The sequence below is a fragment of the Arvicola amphibius genome, chromosome 18 (genome assembly GCF_903992535.2).
Source record: "Arvicola amphibius chromosome 18, mArvAmp1.2, whole genome shotgun sequence".
NCBI classification, from domain to species: Eukaryota; Metazoa; Chordata; class Mammalia; order Rodentia; family Cricetidae; genus Arvicola; species Arvicola amphibius.
In genome coordinates, this window is record NC_052064.1 from 32,944,092 (window position 1) to 32,966,777 (window position 22,686).

At 44.3% G+C, this 22,686-nt stretch overlaps 1 protein-coding gene across 1 annotated transcript in view; it reads left to right on the forward strand.

Moving 5' to 3' along the window:
- Positions 1-259: 259 nt before the first annotated feature.
- Fam117b (family with sequence similarity 117 member B) overlaps positions 260-22,686 on the forward strand; it is a 60,150-nt gene continuing 37,723 nt past the window's right edge. The window contains exon 1 of the mRNA XM_038315277.2: positions 260-1,029. Within this exon, the coding sequence (XP_038171205.1) occupies positions 414-1,029 (616 nt within the window). The 5' untranslated portion in view covers positions 260-413. The remainder of the gene's footprint in view (positions 1,030-22,686) is intronic.

Sequence of the window (22,686 nt, forward strand, 5' to 3'; positions counted from 1 at the left end):
CACACACGCTCGCACGCGCGTTCGCCCCCCCCTCCCGCCGCGGCCGCTTCCTCCGCCGCCCGACCCCTCGGGGGCGGGTCTCTTTCTCTTTAAAGAGCCGACGCAGCCTCGGGAGCCGAGCGGCGCGCAGCCAATGGGCGAGGCCGAGCGGCTCGAGCGCGCTGACGCCGCACCAATCAGCGGCGGCGGGGGGCGGGGACACCGGAGGCGACACTATTGTTGATGAGGAGCCGCGGCGGCGGCTGCACCACCTCGTCGCTGGCCGCCGCTGCCCGCGCGCGCCCCGTCCCCGAAGTCAGGCTTCGTCACCCGCAGGCTCAGGCCTTCCCTCGGGCCCCGCGCAGCCGGCCCCCGCCGCCCAGCACCCTCCCCACGGCGCTCGCGGGCCGCCTTCTCCGGGGCGGGGGGGGACCATGTCCCAGCGGGTGAGGCGCAATGGGTCTCCCACGCCCGCGGGCGCCCTCGCGGGTGGCGCGGTCGGCCCGGGCGGGGGCCCCGGGAGCCGCCTGCAGCCCATGAGGGCGACCGTGCCGTTCCAGTTGAAGCAGCAGCAGCAACATGGCAGCCCCACGCGGGGCGGCGGCGGCGGCGGCGGCGGCGGCGGCGGCGGCAACAACGGCGGCGGCGGCGGAGGCGCTTCAGGCCCCTCGGGTGGCGGCGGCGGCGGCCTGCGCACCGCCTCGCGCAGCACCAGCCCCACGCGCGGCGGCGGCGGCGGCGGGAGCGCGGCCGCGCGCACCAGCCCCACCGTGGCCACGCAGACGGGCGCGTCCGTGACGTCCACGCGCGGCACCAGCCCCACGCGCGGCACGGCGCCTGCGGCCCGAAGCAGTCCTCCGCGACCGCAGCCGCCGCCGCCCCTGCTGGGCACCGTGTCGTCGCCCAGCTCGTCGCCCACCCACCTGTGGCCCGGCGGCGAGGTGAGTGCGGCCCCACCCCCCGCCCGCGTCCGCCACCGGAGGAGGTCCCCGGAGCAGGGCCGGCCCTCGGCGGAGAAGAGGAGCCCCAGCGCCCCGGTGTGCAAAGCAGGTGCGTGGAGGGCAGGGGTCCCGCGTCGCGGAGCAGGGACTGCAGCAGGGCTCCATCGGGGCGGGGCGGGGCTGGGCGTGCGGTCCGCCACCCCTGCGTCGTGCCCGCGCGGGTCGCCGCGGTAGAGGTGGTGCCGCCGCTAACCTTGGGCCTGAGCCCATTTGTGGAAATCATAAACCCTGGGATCTGGCCTTGCGTCGCTCCTGCTCACACTCGAGGGTGAGGCTAGGGCTGGTCTGTCACTTTTGTTTTAGTGACGTGGTTAAGGCTTGCAAATAGCCCACGAGTGCTGCTCAGTGTTTTCTGTTCCAGAAAACAGTTTCGGATCTGGAGGACTGAGTGCCACAGCAAAGGCGGGTTTGGATCATTGAAGAGTTGTTGAGCTGGGAGTGGTTTTTACATTTCATAAGGCTTAATGAGTACCAAGAAGGGAGAAGTTAAGCAAGATTGCTTTGGGGTGTGTGCATAGGTATATGTATATATATGTATGCTCGCATGCAATTACATATATATGTAAATGATAAATAGCTAGCCTGAGGGTCTGGGTGTCTTTCTGAGATAATGGTTTTATTTCTCTCGTATTGTTTGCTTTTTTCCCTTCTAACAGAGTCTCACTTGCCCTGGCTGGCCTGGAACTCGCTGGGTAGCCTATGCTGGTCTTGATCAGTCTGCCTCTGCCTCCCTCCAGCTGGGATTAGAGCTGTACCGGTCATGACCGGCCCAGTCTTGTTGATTGTACCCGACAGTTTTCTTGGGGAAGATTCTGGATGGAGGCATTGGTTTTCAGTGGAGTCAGTTCAGAAAGGGTAATTCAAAGGAATATTTAAAATAATTGTGAGTTTCAGGAGATTAATACCCATTTCCTAACTAAGTCAGTAAGATGAAGTGATTTAAGAAATATAGAATGTGACTCGTTTGTACTTTTTTTCATGAAAGGCTTATTTTTTATTTCGTGTGTGCGCGCGCGCGTATTTCCATGGCCTGTGCGTGGAGGTCAGAGGACAGTTTGAGGTGTTGGGTCTTTCCTTCCATGATGTGGGGTCCAGGGTATCCAACTCTGGTTTCAGGCTTGATGGCAAACACCCTTACCTGGTGAGCCATTTCACCAGGCCTGTGAAGGATTTTATACAATATCTGTTTAAGAAAGATTGCCCAGAAAGATGTTAGGTAGTGTTTTCTGATTAGAACCAGAGAAAAGTTCTAAACCTTTTGGGAATACAAAATGCTTCTGGGTGGTTTTTTTTTTTTTATTTTTTTTATTTTTTTTATTTTTGTTTTTGATTTTGAAACTGGGTCTCTTGTAGCCTCAGCCGGCCTGGAACTCACCGTGCAGATAGGCTGGCCTCACCAACTGCCTCTGCCTCCTGAAAGCTGGGATTAAAGGGGGCACTACTTTACCTAGCCACAAATTGTTTTAAAAAAAACCTTGTTAAGAGGACTCCTCGGCTGCAGCAATGGGCAGGTGGATTTCATACAGGATCTCATTTTAGCTTTCACGTTGGCCTCTACAGGTTGAGAACAAGTGGTGGCAGGTGAGATTTGACTCAGCTTGTACTCCACAAAGAACATGCCTTCAAATTATATCAGGGAGCTTCTAATACATAAGAGAAGGTCTGGGAAATGCATTGCACACCTAAATTACATGTATGTAGTTATTGAATCTGCTGAACAAGATTCCCGCAGTCTGCCTTTGAGTTTCTGGAGCTAGGATAGCAGCATCTAGTGTATGCTGCTTAAGTGGGCAGTAGATGTGGAGGAAGAGGCAGGGTCCCTCAGTCTGATAACAGAATGTGTTGCTCTTTCAACAAGTGTATCCTGAGTAGAACTCAGGTCAAATAGTCAAAATGTGAAGGAGAGTGCCCCTTTCTGTTGATTTCTAGGAGGCTTTATTTCTAGGGTTCCAGGGTCCTTGTGTGCTCATTCTTATTTTCCAAAGCTCTCCACGCCCCGCTACCCCCCCCCCCAAACAACCAAAACCCCTGAAAAACGAGTAGTTAACTCTTTAGGTGTGAGGGATAGTGCTTGTTGTTAGGTCTTTCAATCTTGCTCAAGTGTAGATGTCTGATGGCTTCTTTTTGGGATATATTCTTTAATACTCTAGTTACATCTGTTCAAAGTGGGGAGAATGTTTTCAGTTCAGCTTTTTGTAGCACAGACTGCTATGATTAAATCATTTGATGGTTTATATGACTGAATCTAGAAAGACACCGTGGTTACCAGATCCCCTTTTTGATTAGAGTCCTGCCAGTTTGCAGGCTTAATGAAATGTAAAAGTTCTTACAGTAGAAACGAAGGTGCTTTTTTGTGTAGGTCTGTCACCCCATGTGACTCAAGTGCTTGAGTTCATCTCCATAAGGTTGCTAGTTTCTGGGTGTCCTACGGGTGAGCAGACTGTCCCATCTGCACCAGAGTTCCTAACTTGGAGACTTTGGGATCTCCAGCTGGTTGATTCTCTGGAATATCTGATCTAGAATGTCTTTCTCTTGACTGTGATGAGAACACCCAAGCACCCATTGATTGTAGCTACTTAAATGGCCGACTCAGTGCCTGCTGTTTTCTTAGCAAAGTGGTTTGTCTGGGTAGGCTACTTTCAGAAGGTAAGTAGGCAGCAGGGCTAATGTTGAAGTTTATTTTACTTGACTTTATCTTATTTAGCATAAGAACAGTTTTGGGTAGACGCCGGCTTTTGTACCTGTGTTCAGTCACTTACGATCATGTGGTATGGAGATGCGGTAACGTGTTAGTGACAGAGTCCATGTTGTGTAAAATTTATTTATTTTTTACACTGTATATGTGTGTTGTGGGTATGTGTTGGTATATACATGATAGGGTCACGTATGTGATGGTCCAGGTGGCATTCTGCTGGAGTCTGTCCACTTTTTCTACCCTTGTTCCGGAGGATTGAACTCAGGTCATCAGGCATGACGATTTACCTGCTGAACCATCTCACTAGCTTGAGTTTTATTTAAAAATTTTAATTATATTTTATTCTGTGTGTTCATCCACATGGATGCCAGGGTTCATGTTACATTTATCTCATTATTCTTTATCAATAGTAGTCAGGAGTCAGATATTGGGATAAGAACTTGAATGGCCAGAGAAGTCACAGAGAAACTACCAGTGACCTGTGTCTTCAGTTCCTCCATCCAAAAGTGACTGAGATCCTCTCTACGGACTACTTCCTTATTCCTGTCTGTCTGTCTTCAGTCCTCCAAATCCTTCATGGTTAATTTTGCTCAGCTAGTAGCTTCCTCCACCCTCTGATTCAAAGCAAACTTTATTGCCAGAATGCGATCAAAATATCACAGAACAGGTTCATGTGTGGAGGTCAGAGGACAGCCTTCAACCTTCGGGAACTGATTCTCTATTTCCACCCTGAGGATCTCAGGGATCAAACTCACATTGTTTGGCTTGGTGACAGGCACCTTTTCCTGCTGAGCCATCTCTGTCCCCCTCTTTTTATTTTTAATTGACTAATAATTGTTTATGAGATGTAGTTTGCTTTCTATGCATAGATTTTTTTTTTTTTTTCCAGCTTTGGAGCCTGTTCTGGAACTAGCTCCTGAATGCTGGGATTAAAGGCCTGCATCACAGTCTGTTTTGGAAACTTAAACTTACTGTAGTAGCCGCAGAGGTGTCTGCTGCATTATCACAGCAATGCAATCATGCCGTAGTTAACTGTATGTAGTTACGACTTAACACTGCATCCTCGTTATTTACATTTCTCTTGAGAATAGAGCCATGCTCGGTGTTTGCATGTGTAGGCTTTGACAAATGTTACCTTTTAGTAATAGGTTTATGTGTGATTTACAGTGGTGATAAAGCAAGCTATTGTCACTTTTAGGCACATTTTATGCATTTATGATATGAGCTAGCATTTAAACTATTTCTAGGCTATGTAGTGTTTGTGTGAGCTTTTTCAAATTTTTGCAGTCTCCACCAAAATCCTTATGCCAATGGACTGAAGCAGTTCAGACTTGTGTTCCTCTGTGTCAGCTGTACATTACTAATATCTGTGGCCACCTATGGATCTGCCATCTGCCTGTTCCTTGTGTTTTTGTAACAAGTTGGTAATATGTGTAAAAATTATTTTTCTGCGTTCTGTAAACACTCTAGACTATTACTAAACCTTAGAAGGTCTTCTCGGGAACTTGTGATCTGTAGCTGTTTGGTCAGAAGTCCAGGACTTGCATCTGAAAAGGAGGGGGCAGTCTTCTGAGGTCAAGCTCTTACTATGGCTTACATGTTAATGTCCCCACATGCTCCTGAACGTTAGGAGGAGGGATCTAGCTGGAGGAGAGTAACCTTGAGTGGGTCCTTTGTGTTGTGTCTTGCTCTGATCTCCTGTATTCCATTTTCTCTGCTTGTTGACTGCCATGATAGGGAATAATGTGCTCTGCCATGCCTTCCTTGCCATAATTAGGATTGATATCTCTGAAACTGCAAGCTAAAACAGGTATTTTCTTTAGTTGTTTTTGTCAGGTTTTTTTTTTTTTTTTTTTTTTTTTGCTATAATGATAGGAAAAGAAACTTGGACAGCTGTGGCTGGTATCTGTCCTAGCTTAGGGTAGTTAGAATCAGAATTGGACTCTTAAATTTCCATTTGGTGACCAGAGAATTGGTTGGTGCTTGAAAACACCCCAGGGTGCTTGTTAAAAGTCAGTATTACTGCTAGCACTCCTTTAATCCCAGCACTAGGGAGGCAGAAGCAGGTGGATTTCTGGGAGTTCGAGGCCAGCCTGGTCTACAGAGCAAGTTCCAGGATTGACTCCATAGCTACTGAGAAACCATCTTGAAAAGCAAACAAACCCAAACAACAACAACAAAAGAGTCAGCGTCTAGGTCTAATTTTAGGACTTTCAAGAAAGTCCCTCCTAGTAGTGCAGAGCCTTCAAAGACATGGCTTGAAAACTAGGGAGGGGATGACAATCAGTTTGGTATTAATGTGATTTTTGTGCTATAACTGATAGTGTTGTTGATAATAAGATGTGTATTGTTTTTTTGTTTTTTGAAACAGGATTTTCTCTGTATAGTCCTGGGTGTCCTGGAACCCTCTCTCTGTAGACCAGGCTGGCCTTGAACTCAGAGATCCTTCTGCCTTTGCTTCCCAAGTACTGGGATTAAAGGCATGAACCACTAACACTGGGTTTAAACCATTTTTTTAAAGATGTGTATTCGTTTACATTATGTGCCTTATGTGACTATGCCTTGTGTGAATGTGGCCATTAATTGGGGTGGGAAAGTGCCAAGAAAAGATGTATTTCCTTAAAAAATGCATATTTTAAGTTGTGTATGTGTGTATGCATTCTTGTGTCAACGTGAAGTAGGTGCCTGGGAGTCTGAATAGGATGTTGGAGCTGGAGCTCCATGTGGTTGTGAGCAGCATGGTGTGGGTGCTGGGACTTGAATGCATCTTCTGGAAGAAGAATATGTGCTTTGAGTCCTGAGCCACCCTTACAGCTCCAGGAGAGCACTTCTCACCAAAACTCCTTATTTGTGGCAAGTTTGAGGTCTGTTTTGTAGTACTTTGTGGAATAACTCTGAAAATTCAGCGTTTCTCTAACATTTGGAGGATAGTTGCTGATTTCACACCTTCAGGGGAATCATTTTGGCTTGTAATGTATTTTTTTTATTTGTTATGTATACAATATTCTGTCTGTGTATATGCCTGCAGGCTAGAAGAGGGCACCAGACCCCATTACAGATGGTTGTGAGCCACCATATGATTGCTGGGAATTGAACTCAGGACCTTTGGAAGAGCAGGCAATGCTCTTAACCGCTGAGCCATCTCTCCAGCCCTGTAATGTATTTTTTAATAATTAAAGATGAAGCATCATAAAACATATTAATTCTACATTTTGGCTTGTGTAATTTTCACTTAAGTTCAGTTCTGCATATTTGGTTGAACTAACTACTCTGCTATTATGCAGTACAAACATATAAAAAAAACAAACTAAAATCCTTTACAGACAACAGTTAGAAACAAAACAGAAACCACAGTGCTCCGGAGATTCAAATTAACCAGGCAGGACTGGAGCATGAAACATAAGTATATGTGTATAATGATTGCTCTTGTTTAGAGTGAATAATTCTTCAGGCATGGGTATGGAAGTTCTCTCCGAGGAGGTGGCTTTTGGTGACTGGAAGGGGAGAGCTGTGCTTGGCTCTTGTCATAGAGCGATGACAGGACATGCCATGTTTAGTCATGTGTCACTGGAGCCAGACGGCCATGGTTCACATCCTGCCGTTGACATTTTCTGACCAGCTCTTAAGCTTAGGTTAGCTCACTGCCTGCAGAAAGGAATACTCCATAATACTTAATTATAATAGAGGATTGTCATTAGAATACAATCCTTGTAATCTGGGTGTAGTGGTGCCAGCAATCAGGAGGTAGAGGAAGGAGGATCTCTGAGTTCAGATCAGACTGGTTTACATAGGGAGTTCCAGAACAACCAAGGCTACAAAGCAAGACTTTGCCTCACAAACAAAAACTTACTAAAAAAAACTTTGTTAACTGACAATAGGGTATAAGTCTTCTTAGTGTTAAGTATTTCTGTATAATCTTTGCCATCTTATTAAGGTAAATGTTAATTTATTATTTGTTTCTATTCTTAGACTAAGGTATGGGTTATAGTGTAGGTTTAGGATGAAGTAAGAATTTTGAGATGGGAGACTATGGAGGTTAGTAATTTACAGAGGTGTCGAACACCTGAGTTGAGATGTGGGCATGGCACCCGCGGGAATGATCAGCGACCTTTTGATGTGGTCACACATTGGATGTGGGGTCGAGAATGGTGGTGGAACTGATTCTAATTGGTAGACAGTGGGGAAGCAAATTTGGAGTAGAGAAACAGGCCGAACTCTTAGACGTCTTTTGTGCCTTCTGGAAATCTAAGTGATTTTCTATAATGTAGCTAACAACACTTTTAGAACTCATGAATGAAGTTTAAAAGGGGGCTGGAGAGATGACCCAGAGGTTAAGAGTACCGACTGCTCTTCCAGAGGTCCTGAGTTCAATTCCCACATGGTGGCTGACAGTCATCTGTAATGAGATCTGGTGCCCTCTTCTGGCATGCAGGCATACATGCAGACAGAACACTGTATACATAGCAAATAAATCTTAAGAGAAAAAAGCACTTGGGAGGCAGAGGCAGGCGGATCTCTGTGAGTTAGAGGCCAGCCTGGTTTACAAGAGCTAGTCCCAGGACAGGCTTCAAAGCTACAGAGGAACCCTGTCTCGAAAAACCGAAGGCGGAAAAAAAAAAAAAAAAAAGGGGGGGGGAAGAAATTGGGACTCAACCCATCTCAATTCAGAATGCATCTGTTAAACACTTTTTGCTAAGTGTGTGTATGTGGCCACACCTCAAAGGATCAGTTGCTGGAGTGTACGTGATGATGGAGAAAAGCAGGACAGGGTGTTTGTTTTTGTTTGTGACAGCGTGGTGGGGATTGCAGGGGTGCCAGAGAGGAACCCTGAGAACTCAATAGGAGGAGAAACAGATTAGGACTGAGAGAGTACAAGAAAGCCTGCATTTAAGGGAGGCGGTGTAAAGATTTGTTTGGATTCTGTGAAGAGAACAGGCTTTTGAATTGGTGTGTCCGTCAGTTGATGGCTGGAAGCATGACTGTTAGCAGGCTGGGCACAGATCAGACCAGAGCAGTGAGGGACCGAGTAGTGTTTGTTGTGTTTGTTATCGTGTCAGAACACCACAGCATTTTAAGAACAGGTTTATTTTTGTTTTCTTTTTCTGGTTGTTTTTTGGTTCATAGTTTGGGGGTATGATCTGTTGTGGGGGGAATTTTATGGTCTCAGGAGTATGAGGAGGCTGGTCACATTGTGTCGTCAGGGAACGTAAGATAGAAGGAAGCACAGACAGGATCATCACTGGTGCTCAACCCCTCTTCTCCTTTTTATTCAGTTCAGGATCCCGGCCTATAGAATGATGCTGCTTATATTTACAGTGGGTCTCTCTACTTCAGTTAACTGGGTCTAGAAACTCCCTCATAGACACACCCAGAGGTTTATTTCCTGAGTGATTCTAGAGCCAAGGCGACTATACTGTCATGAAGCCACCCCTTCAATCTGCTACACAGATATCACTTTTTTAAAATATTTATTTATTATGTATACAATATTCCGTCTGTGTGTATGCCTGCAGGCCAGAAGAGGACACCAGATCTCATTACAGAGATCTCATTACAGATGGCTGTGAGCCACCATGTGGTTGCTGGGAATTGAACTCAGGACCTCTGGAAGAGCAGGCAATGCTCTTAACCTCTGAGCCATCTCTCCAGCCCCAGATACCACTTTTAAGATATAACCCTTCCACCCCTTGTTTCCATAGGCTCTTGGCCATCTCATAATGTAAAACAAATTCATCTGACTTCCAGAGTCCCCATAGTCTTCCAAAAGACTGTCCAGAAGTGTTAAGTGCAGACCATCTTCTGAGATGCAGCAGCCTCTCTCTCTCTCCCTTCCCCTCCCTTCATCTATCTATTCATCTATTTATTTATTGGCGTTTCGAGACAGGGTTTCTCTGTGTAGCCCTGGCTGTCCTGGAACTCGTTCCTCTGCCTCTCAGGTGCTGGAATTAAAGGTGTGCACCACTGCTACCTGGCTCCCCACACTCATAAGTCTTTAGTGTCTGCAAGACCAGTAGCATATTCATGGCACTCTGAGTTCTGCTTGAGCCCCCTTGCATTAACTTTGGACCGTATCACAGACTGACTTTGGGGAAACACTTCCCCTGGCAAGGGCTTGCTGGCAGTACACCTCTTGAGTGGCACTCCCAGTCTAGGCACTCGATGGAGCCATCAGTGGGTAGAGAGTCTCCGGCAGGGCACCTTTCCTGATATCCCAGGTGGCTAGCATCATTTCTGTTTAGTGGGGCCTAAGCTCTTCAACAAGACAGCTGCTTTCAGAACTGCCTTGTCTGTAACTTTGTAGGCACGCTCTTTTTCTTGCCCAGTTGTGTATTTTCTCATCTTTCCGCTATGCCTGTTGCTCCCTTCCACCGTGGACCTGAATGAGTAGGGAGTAGTGACAGCTGTGGCAGAAGCCTGTATGCCACTCGGGTCCTTAGGACATGGGCAGAGTGCACCAGGTTTTTGCCGACACCACCTGAACGAACTCCAGCCCAAATCCCAGTAGAGTCCTCTTCTTTGAAACCTCGTGGGCCTGGCCCTCCTTGCCCATGCTTATCTGAGTATTGTCTTTCAGGTTCCCACCAGAATGGCTGATTGGGGCTTTCTGCTTAGAATTTGGAAGTCTTGCGGCCCAAGGTTCTAAACTCTTCCACATTCCTCCTCAAACAGTTCACAGACCTAAGACCAGAGTCAGGTTTCCCAAGGACCCTCCACGCCACCCCGGCCACCCTGGTCTGTGTGTCACGTTCCTGTCCTACAGACGCAGGGTAAAGGTGGGGTTCCTCCGCCTCACAGTTGAGGTACAGTCCCTTACGGTGGGCAGTGCTGGTGGCAGGAGGGTCAAGCGGATGGTGAGATGGGCCTGCTTTAAAGGAGAAAGGTAAGTGCTAGCGTCACTCAGTCCACACCCATGGAATGGTGTCACCCTCAGTTGGGGTCGATCTTCCCATTCCAGTTAACACAGTCGTCTTAGACCCTGTCTCATAGCGCGCTCGCTCACTGGCTTGATAACTAACAGTGGGTATTAACCAGTTAACAGTGGGTATTAACCAGTTAACAGTGGGTATTAGCCAGTTTACAGTGGGTATTAGCCAGTTAATAGTGGGCATTAACCAGTTAACAGAGGGCATTAACCAGTTAACAGAGGGCATTAACCAGTTAACAGTGGGTATTAACCAGTTAACAGTGGGTATTAACCAGTTAACAGAGGGCATTAACCAGTTAACAGTGGGCATTAACCAGTTAACAGAGGGCATTAACCAGTTAACAGTGGGTATTAACCAGTTAACAGTGGGTATTAACCAGTTAACAGTGGGCATTAACCAGTTAACAGGGTATATTAAATAGTTAACAGGGTATATTAACCAGTTAACAGTGGGCATTAACCAGTTAACAGGGTGCATTAACCAGTTAACAGGGTGCATTAACCACTTAACAGAGGGCATTAACCACTTAACAGAGGGCATTAACCAGTTAACAGGGTATATTAACCAGTTAACAGGGTGTATTAACCAGTTAACAGGGTGTATTAACCAGTTAACAGGGTGTATTAACCAGTTAACAGAGGGCATTAACCAGTTAACAGAGGGCATTAACCAGTTAACAGGGCATTAACCCTCTTACGTTGCTCTGATGTCAGTGGAAGGAAGCAGGCTGACGAAGCGTTGTGCTAGGAGGTCCATTTATTCCAGGATGAGGAGAATTTCAGCGTGTTGGTTGTTTCAGTAAAACAGGGAAAAGTGCAGGCCATGGGATGATGGCCATCAAAGATGGACAGGTGCTGGCCCTAGCACCTGGTCTGGAAGTCTCAGAAACCACGCCTCTTCTATCTACCAAGGAGGGAAACGGGCATGGGTGTGGTGCAAGATGACAGATAGCAATAGAAGGGAAGGAAGTTGAGATAGGCAGTAACTTCTATCTTTTAAACTACTGGTGGGGGGGATACCACACTCGTCTTAATGCTATGTTTTAAAATTAACTTTTTAATCAGACTACTTGTAAGTAATTAAAAATTACAAAAGCAGCCGGGCGGTGGTGGCGCGGGCCTTTAATCCCAGCACTCGGGAGGCAGAGGCAGGCGGATCTCTCTGAGTTCGAGGCCAGCCTGGTCTACAAGAGCTAGTTCCAGGACAGGCTCTAGAAACTACAGGGAAACCCTGTCTCGAAAAACAACAACAAAAAAAATTACAAAAGCAGTATACTTATAATCAAATCTCTTTTGTTCTCACTCCTGCAGCCCTTAGAACAATAATTTTCAACTCTTAGCACTTTTTCTGTGTCTAATATTCATATGCATTGTGCTGATCAAATCTGCCTCCCATTTCCTCTTCTTGGGGCTTGTTTTTGGTACTTACTGCTGCTTTAAGAAGGTTTTTTTCCCCCCTCAGTTTTATTTATCGTAATGATTTATTCCTACAGAAAATTCAGGCTTACCAGTGGTCTTAGTTAGGGTTTTATTGCTGTGAAGAGACACCATGACCACAGCAACTCTTATAAAGAAAAACGTTTCGTTGGGGCTACCTTATATTTCAGAGGTTTAGTGCATTGTCATCATGGTGGGAAGCATGTCAGCATGCAGGCAGACATGGTGCTGGAGAGAAGCTAAGAGTTCTGCATCCAGACCCACAGGCAGCAGGAGAGAGTGCTACACTTGGCTTGAGCATCTGAGACCTCAAAGCCCACCACTTCCTCCAACAATGCCACACCTACACCTACTCCAGTAATGATACACCTTCTAATAGTGCGACTCCTTATGAGCCTGTGGGGCCATTTTCTCTCAACCACCACACCAGTAGCTGTTACTCTTATTAATGTTTAAATCCAACTATGTAAGTACTGTTTGTATCAGATCCTGCGGTGTGCCATAGTTGTATTTCCCTCCTTGACAATGTTTTTATTCCTTTTCGCTTGCTTGCTTCTGAGAAGATTTCTCTGTAACAGCCTTGGTTATCCCAGAACTCACTTTGTAGGCCAGGCTGGCCTCAAACTCGCAGAGATCCACCTGCTTCTGCCTCCCAAGTGCTGGGATTAAAGGCGTGCACCACCACCCTGCTTTTTGTTTGCTTTGTTTTTATATTCCTTGAGGTGAAAATTGCTTTTTTTGTCACTTTCTGTGTATTTTAACATAAATTTATTCTGAAACTTACGATAATGGAAACTTTTAAATATTTAAAAATATATCAGGTTTGCACCCCTTAGTCACTGTTCTATTGTTGAAGTGGCATCATGACCACGGCAACCTATAGAAGAAAGCATTTAATTGGGGCCTTTCCTATAGTTCAGCGGCTTAGTCCATTGTCATCCTGTCAGGGAGGTAGCTGAGAGCTGCATTTGATCCACAAGCAGAGAGGGTCTGGCGTGGGCTTTTAAAACCTCAGCACCCACTCCCAGACACACACTTCTTCCAACAAGGCCACACCTTGTAGCCCTTTTCAAATACTGCCACCCTCTGATGATTAAGCATTCAAATATATGAGCCTGTGGGGGTCATTGTTATTCAGACCACCACAGCACAGCACTCCTGTTCTAAGCTGACCTGCGGGTCTGCTCTGTGACGTGGTTGTTATTCCGGAACTTCCCTGAGAACTCTCGTCGTATATTCAGTTTCGATACTCTTAATTTTGGCCAATACTACAGTGACAGGTGTCTACCACCAATAATGGTTTATATGGGGTCAAACTCAGGGCTTTGTGTTTGCTAGGCAAGCACTCTCAGTTGAGTTACCCTCCGAGCCCTCGAATACTCTTTCACATTAAAGTTTTGCCGTGCATTCATTGAGCTAAATCTCTACCTGTAGCTTATTAAAAGTGATTTTTTTTTTTTGTGGTTTTTTTGAGATTGCTTCTCTGTAGCTTCAGAGCCTGTCTTGGAACCAGCTCTTGTAGACCAGGCTGGCTTCAAACTCACAGAGATCTGCGTGCCTCTGCCTCCTGAATGCTGGGATTAAAGGTGTTCCACCACCACCTGGCTAGAAGTGTGTTATTTTTAGTTGGCCCATTTTATTTGTGGGACTAAAGTAATGTTTGGTTGGGGGGATAAAGTGAAGAGTTTTTGTACATATACACGCTTATGTATGAATGTGTAATATAAGTGTGGTATTTTTCTTTCTGAATCTGGATTTTTTTTCTTAATGTTTTTTTTTCAGTTCAGTCTATTTTCTGAATGTCATAATTTCATTCTTATAACTGGATGAAATTCCACTTTGCTTATGTACCACATTTTCTTCATGTTCATGTGGTGACGATCATCTAGGATGCTATCACTTCTTAGTTATTGTGAAGATTGTAGCAAAAAACCAAGGATGTGCGCATCTCTGGGGTGCTGATTTAAAATCCTTTGGTTGTATGTCAAGGAATGGCGTACCTCTGTGATATGGTAGTTTTATTGTATTATTTTGGAATCTCTTTATTTCAGTAGTGACTGCACCGGTTCAGGTTTCCAACCAGCAGTGTGTAAGGTTTCTTCTTTACCCACATCTCTACCAGCTTTTGGAGCCTGTCCTGGAACTCGCCCTGTAGGCCAGGCTGGCCTCTGCCTCCTCAGTGACAGGATTAAAGGCATTCATTGCCATTGCCTGGCTCTGTTCATCAGTTCTTATAACTGTTTTCTGTGCTGTTGAAATCCTTTCCAGGAAGTCTTGCCAGTGCTTGTATCCTCAGAGGCCTCCCTGTGTTTTCCTCTAGCAGTTTTGGAGCCTCAGGTCTTCTATTAAGGACTTAGTGGTTTTGCTGTTCTGTGTGATTTATTTCTCTGAATTTTATTAATGTCTGTCTTTTGATTGACTAGTGATTGCCAATTTTATTTTTTTTCAAAGAACCAAGTCTGATTGGCTCTGTGTATTCTTTTTTTTAAAATATTTATTTATTATGTATACAATATTCTGAGTGTATTCCTGCAGGCCAGAAGAGGGCACCAGCCCTCATTACAGATGGTTGTGAGCCACCATGTGGTTGCTGGGAATTGAACTCAGGACCTTTGGAATAGGAGGCAATGCTCTTAACCTCTGAGCCATCTCTCCAGCCCTTCTGTGTATTCTTTTAGTCTCCATTTTCTTAATTTCCATCATGACCTTCCTTTTTTGTTGCCTAATGCTCTCAGGCTTGGCTTATTTTTTAAAACCTAGAGGTACATACATCATTATGTTATTTTCATCCTACTGGATTTTTAGTGTAAGGGCTCATAGTAATAACGTTCCTCTTAGAAGTGTGTTAGCTGTATTCCAAGGGTTCTGCTAAGATGCACTTGTACTTTTCATTCGATTGTAGGAATTTTAAAATTTTAAAAATGACCAAGTAACTCATTCGTCATTCTAGAGTGTATTGTTTAGGCTCTTGAATATCTATCTAGTTTCTGTAGTGTGTTCTTCTAGTTTTATTCTGCTATGGTCCAATACTTGTCCATATTGGGTGTCATGGTCTGAGTTGATGAGAACCACTGAGTGATGACAGAAGACTGGAACCTTGGGTGTGGCGATAACACAGGCATCTAGGACACGCAGGATAGGAAACCTTGGGTGTGACAATAACACAGGCATCTAGGACGCCCAGGATAGGAACAACTGGGGAACCACCATGAACGGGCTGCCCATGATGCTTGAGCATTGCCGGGGCATAGATGATGGTGGTGGTCTAATAAGGTACGAGGTGTGGTCTATCTTAGAAAAGTTCCCATGGGCTACGGAGAAGAGTGCAGTCTACTTTCGTTGAGGGAGTCCTACATAGATAGTTAGGTTCATTTGATCTGTGGTGAGTTCAACTTTGAAGTTTGTTGATTTTGTTTGTTTGAATACCCAGTTGAAGACGACAGGGGTATCAAAATATCTATAAATTACTGCATTAGTATCAGACTTTTAATGCCCATTAGTGTTTGTTATATTTAATTAGGAGTCCTAGTATCTGGCACATGTAAATTTATATTTTTTATTTATTAATATACAATGATCTTCATCTGATTAATTTTGTTTTGAAGTCTGCCTTTTCATATATAAGAGTAGTTGTCAGTTTTCCCCCACCTCCCAAGTGCTGGGATTAAAGGCGTGTGCCACCATCATCGCCCAGCTAGTTTTTGATCTTGTCAGGCAATCTACATACATGCTTTATTGATGAGTTAAGACTGTTTGCTTTTTAAGGTACTTGGGACATATTTACTAATTTCTGTAATTGGGTCTTAGCTGGGTTCTTTCTTCCTGATTTATAGGGATTTGCTTGTACTATGTTGGACATGATTATTAGTTCTCACTTGTTCATCTGTTCCTCTCTTCTCTGCTCTTCAAGACTGAACAACATTCCTTCCAGGATCTCCAGCAGTACTGGCTTTCATGGTCACGAACTGCTTGCTTTAGCTTGTTCTTGTCAAGAAATGTCCTCACTCCCAATTTAAAGATTCGTTTATTGTGTGTGTCACAGGAGGTCAGAGGATAACTTGCAGGAGTCTTACTTTCATCCTAGGGTCCTAGGGTCAATCCCAGGTTGTCACGTAGGCACCTTAGCCCACCATGAGCCTTCTCACCAACTCCCTTCCCTTAATTTTAAAAGACACTTTGCTGGAGGTGAATTGTACAAAGTAAGCAGCCATCTGACCTCACAAGATAGTTTAGGGAATGGAAGCAAGTTGGGTAATTTAAGTTCAGGTGTCTAGTTCAAAAGATATTCTTGCTGTCATTATGGCTGCTTGTGTTTGGTTTCTGGAGCATCTGGAGGTAACGGCTGGTGACAGCTGAGCCACAGAGAAAGAGTATCGGGGGTAGGGATTGCATGGCGGGGCAGGTAGAAGTAAAATTTCTGTCGTATCTTCATGTGTATGTTCATCAAGATGGTTCTGTGTTTTCTTTTGGAGAAACATTATCTATCTTAGGGTTCTATGAGTTTGAGGCCAGCATGGTCTACAGAGTGAGTTCTAGGATAGCCAGAACTGCAGGAAAGATTGTGTCTCAGAAAATAAACAAAGCACTGCTTACTCTAGCAGGGGTGGGAAATCTTTTGTCTTTCAAAAAAAAAGTACTGCCGGACGGTGGTGGCGCACGCCTTTAATCCCAGCACTCGGGAGGCAGAGGCAGGCGGATCTCTGTGAGTTCGAGACCAGCCTGGTCTACAAGAGCTAGTTCCAGGACAGGCTCCAAAGCCACAGAGAAACCCTGTCTCGAAAAAACAAAAAAAAAAAAAAAAAAACAAAAAACAAAAAAAAAAGTACTTGCTGTCTTAGGGTTTCTATTACTATGAAGGAACACCATGACAACGGCAATTTGTAGAAGGAAAACATTTAATTGGGGTGGCTTACAGTTTCAGAGGTTTAGTCCATTAACATCATGGTGGAACTTCGCGGAGTGCAGGCAGACATGGTGCTGGAAAAGTAGCTGAGAGTTCTACATCTTGATCCTGTAGGCAGCAGAAGACTGTCCCACACTGGGCATAGCTTGAGCATATATGTTCTCAAAATTTGCCCCACAGTGACGCACTTCCTTCAGTAAGGCCACATCTCCTAATAGTACCCCTCCGTATGGGCCAAGTGTTCAAATCCATGATCTAGGGGGGCCATTCTTATTCACACCACCACGTCTGCTTTTCTGTATCAGTTATGTAATCTGCATGGGTGGGTCTTCATTTTAGTGCCACATAGTGCAGAATTGTTCTGTTTTATTCTCAGGAAATACATTAAGAAATACTAGGGTCGGTAAAAAAAAATAGGGGGGATAAAGTTTGCTGCTGCCCAGTGTGTTTCTGGGATATAAACAGAAGATGTCTTCCTCCTAAATTCTCCAGTTTGTTTTTTCTGGAAGCTATTCTGTTGACCGAATCAATTTGAATTACAAAAAATTATTCCTGGAGGTATTTCGGCAAAAACGGAAGATAACTAAGAAAAAAGTTCTTTATATTGTTTTAGATGGAATTTTTAGGTATGTCATTGTGAAAGTATTTCCTTAAATCATCCTCCAGAAAGAAAAAAACAACCAGCCAACCCAAACTAGATGAACATTGCCTTTTTGCTAGTTGTAGAAAAGATAGGGTGAGTGTTGGTGGTGTCTAGCTCTGAAGCTCATGCTAGCCTTGACCTCATCATCCTTGTGACTTTCAGTTGAAGGGATCAAGAGTGCTGCTGCTTGGTCTGCTTCTCTCCCTTCTTAGTCTTTGAAATCTTTAACCATTGAAAGCTTTATTGGGCCCCAAACCAAAGCAGTGTTAAAGCAATTGCTTCGTAGGATTTTTTTTTTTCCTGTGTACTAAGGTGTTGGTTCTCCAGGTCTGAGTGAGGTATTTGTGTAAACTGTCAAGATGTTTAGTTGTGGTTTCTACAGTGTTTAGTTGTAAAGATTCTACAATGAAAACAATAGACATTTTAGTGTAAATAGAAAATTAAATTAAGTATACATTCGTGCTCTAGAAAATATTTCCCTGCTACAACTCAGCTTGTAGATTACTGAGATAATAGAACTGTTAAAAAGACAGAAAGCAGCCATGAGTGCTGTGTCTGCAGTGCCTCCCAAGGCACATGGGTGACTACATGTGCACATTGTGTGCATACACAAAAGAAATATTCTTTAAAACTGAAAGGGTTAGCAAGATGGTTCAGTGGGGATCTTGTCTTTTTCTACTTCCCATGTAGATTAGATCCATGTAAGTCTGTCCTCTTTGTTATCTAGGTTCTCTAGGGTTGTGGACTGTAGGCTGGTTTTCTTTGCTTTATATCTAAAAGTCACTTATGTGTGAGTACATGTGATATTTGTCTTTCTGGGTCTGGGTTACCTCACTCAATATGATGTTTTCTAGATCCATCCATTTGCCTGCAAATTTCAAGATGTCATTATTTTTTCTGCTGTGTAGTACTCCATTGTGTAAATGTACCACATTTTTCTTGTCCATTTTTCGGTTGAGGGGTATTTAGGTTGTTTCCAGGTTCTGGCTATGACAAACAATGTTACTATGAACATAGTTGAGCACATGTCCTTGTGGTACGATTTAGCATTCTTTGGATATATACCCAAAAGTGGTATTGCTGGGTCTTGAGGAAGGTTGTTTCCTGATTTTCTGAGAAATCACTCTACTGATACCTAAAAGGGGCTATGCCAGTTGGCACTCCTACCAGCAATGCAGGAGTGTTCCCTTTACCCCACATCCTCTCCAGCATAAGTTGTCATCAGTGTTTTTGACCATGCTTTTAAGTGTTAAAGTGGAATCTCAGAGTTGTTTTGATTTGCATTTCTCTGATGGCTAAAGATGTTGAGCATTTCCTTAAGTGTCTTTCAGTCATTTTAGATTCAAGAGAACATTTCTTCTTGATGTGCTTAGAAACGCCATCCAGTGTGGCCTACAGCTTACTAATTAGACTAGCCAGCGAGTTAACGTTCCTCCTCTCTCTGCCTCCCCAGTGGTTGGATTACAAACTGTGTCACCATGCTCAGCATTTTTACATGGTTACCTGGGGTCCAGTTTAAGCTCTCATGCCTGTAAGGAAAGCACATTTTACCTGAGCTATCTTCCTGTCCCTCAACTTTAGTTGAGTTTGGAGTGCCTTTTTTTTTTTCTTCTTCCCCGTTGAGCTACTTCTTTGGGATGAGTTGTATTTATTCCCCCACCCCCTACCCCCCACCCCCCAACCCCTTGTGTGTGTTTGTTTACAAGCCTGCTTGTGGAAGCCAGAAGTTAATGGCAGGGTTTGTTTATGAAAACCAGAGCTCTCCAGTATGGCTAGTCTTGCTAACCATGTGCTCTCAGAAATTCTGTCTTTACCTTCTGAGGCTGGACCTGTGTGGTCATGCCCACTTGTCATTTATGTGGGTTCTGGGGACGCCAGCTCGTCCTCATGCTTGCATGGCAAGCGCTTTAACCACCGAGCCATCTTCCCAGCCCGTTTTACTTGTTGAGATATAAACTTATAAGAGCAAACTTTATTAGTTTTTGATCAAATTATGTTCTCTATATAAGTATGATTGAACACATTTTAAATATATAAGAGGTGACAAGAGATGAGAAAGATGTAATTACTTTTTGTGCTATTGCAGAGACAATTCTAATTTTCTTAAAGATGTTTATTTTATTGCTTATTTGTGTGAGTATATATATACACATATATACACATATAGATATATGTATGTATGTATGTCTGTAAGCAACCTCAGGGCATTGAACCCCTTGGTGACAGACTTAAAGGTGATGGTAAGTCATCTGATTTGGGTGCTGGGAACTGAGCTTCCATTCCTGAAAGAAAAACATGCCCCTTAGCTGCTAAGTCATCTCTCATCACCTAATTGTATTTGTGTGTGTGTGTGTGTGTGTGTAGGTGTGTAGGGGACATGCCATGGTGTGCTTGTGGAAATCTGTTCTCGTCTCCCTTCTTATGGGTTGGAGGGATCAAATAAGTTGTCAGACGTGTTCAACAAACACCTTGACCTGCTGAGCCATCTCCCCAGCACCTACGTTTTGGTTTAATTCAAATTTTTCTAAGTCTTAATAAGACTTCTACCACTTGCGTGGTGGCTCAAAGCTATAATCTTTTCAAGGCCAGTCTGGTCTACTTAGTGAGTTCCAAGCTAGCTTGTGCTACAAAGTGAGATCCTGTTTCAAACAATCAAAAAAACAAAAAAAAAACCCTAAGAATCCAAAAGAAAGGACTGCTGTAATACCTTCATTTTATAGAGAAGGAAGTCGATAATGCAGAGATAAGCCACACACCCAAAGCCAAGAACTTGCATTCAGTAATTAGCAGGTTGGGGAATTTCTTTTCTTTTTCTTCCCTCTCCCTTTAATTCTTTTTTGGTTATTTTTGAGACATGTCTGTCATGTAGCCTAGATTGGCTTTGAGCTCATTCCTTCTGGCATGCCCTGCATGCATAGCCAGTTCAGGGATTTTAATTCATCTGGTGGTGGAGCCTGTTTGCACCATTGTATTCTACTGCCTGTTTGTGGGCAAAATGGGGTGAGGTGGGATAATTGGGCAAGGTTCAGATGCTATATTAACATAAATCACTTTTAAAAAGAGAAATACAGGCCGGGTGGTGGTGGTGCTCACTTTTAATCCCAGCACTTGGGAGGCAGAGGCAGGCGGATCTCTGGGAGTTCTGGTCTATAAGAGCTCGTTCTAGGACAGGCCCCAAAGCTACAGAGAAACCCTGTCTTGAAAAGAGTGGGGGGTATGTTATTTTCCTATAGTTATTCTACAGTGTATAGATTACAAACTATTTTTGTCAGAAAAAGTGAAACCTGTAAGAGTAACCCATGCTGTGCCATCTCTTCAGCCCCACCTTAAATCTTGTTGATTGCGATGGTTGTGGGAAACAAAGTATTAGATGGTATTTAATATTCCAGGAGTGCCCTCCCTCAGGCCCTCGGTCCCCCTCTCCAGCTGAACCAGTCTTGAGTTACTTGAGCCTTTGTCTGTTCTGCTCCTCAGCCCCTCAGAGGTTACCTTGTCCAAGCTTCTGCAGCACAGACGTCTCCCTTCCCCGTGCTGCTTTTTCTGTGTTAGCACCGGTGTATCTGTTGGCTTTGTGTGCCTTACTCTCTCTGTTAAAGCAGAAGCTTTCCAACCTCAGAGACCTTTTTCTCTTCCTCCTCTCTGTATCTGTAATAGATGCTCAGTGAATGAATGCCATGGAAATAAGGCAACCCTGAAAGGCCAGTTGGGAGGGTTGGTCCAGAGTGGAACTCACTTTTTTCGATTATAAGGCAGGCAGTTCTAAATACAGGTCACATAGAAGTAGGAGAGAGAATTGAAGCAAAAGATGTGGACATCAGCATGCACAGTATCATTTGTATATTGGCTGCCTAATTCTGAAAGTGCCTTCCGAAGTCTGAAACTTAAAAGTTTGGTTGAAATTGTGCACACCTTTTGTATTTTGTTCCTTTACTACCTCTCTTTGAAAACAAATGTTAATACACAAGTGTTTTTTGATTGCTTATGGATGTGCTAATTTTAGTGTGAGTGCTTTAAATTTTATTTTTAATTCTTTATAAGCTAGAACACAGAAAGAGGCCTTGGCATGAACCAGGGTAGCGTACACTCTGATTATAGTTGGCTGAAGCTGTGCCTGCTAGAGGGCTAAGTCCGTACTTCATCGTAAAGCATTTCCTCTTACTATTTGCTTTGCATCTTAATTTAATGGGAAAAGCATTGCCAATGCTGGTTGTACAGTGATGAATTGAGGGCCAGTCTTTCTAGGTGTGGCATACTGTGGTAGTTTCTTCTGTGGCTGAGGCAGCAGGATCACAAGTTTAAGGCCAGTCTGAGCTACATAGTACTTGGGAGCTAGCACCCAAGTTTTTTAAATCTGGTTGGGTAGCTTAAATCTGTGAAGCCCAGCACTTGAGAGGCTGAGGCTGGAGGATTGCAGCAAGTTCTAGGTAAAACCTGGCCTACATGTAAATTTCAGACTAGTCAGGGCCGCATAGCTAGACCATAGGTCCTATATATATATATTATATATATATATTATATATATATTCATTCCCATAATATATATAATCCCACTAAGCCGAAGCAGTAACAGGGCTGGTCGTTGTAGAGTTTTTAAAGGCTTTGCTTTATTTCTTTCTCTTCATAAGCAACCTTAAAAAGATTGTCCTCTTTTTCTTTGCCCTTCAGACTATCCAGTGAGATTTCTACCTGATCACTTTATTTACATTCATCTGGAAAGGAAGTATAATGCTCTCTACATGTTAGGTGTTTCTCATCTATTTGTATGTATACACATATGTCACATACATATATGGAACATCTTTTATTTATTCTTTGACAATTTCATACATATGAACAATATATCTTGGTCATATTCATCCCAACCCCTTTCTCTCCCACTTCATTCCCTCCAGAAACTTCCAGCACACCCTTCCCTTCATGTTCTCTCCCTTTTGGGGGGTAACTTACTGAGTGTTGCCTGCTTGTGTGCAGGTAACGAGAGCTGTAATGAGTTTATGAGCACAAGGCTGTGTCGTGTCCAGAGGATAGCATTTCACAACACTCCCAATTTCTGCCCCCTCCCCAGGATGTTCTAGGGTGTGTGTTCTTGATACAGATGTCCCA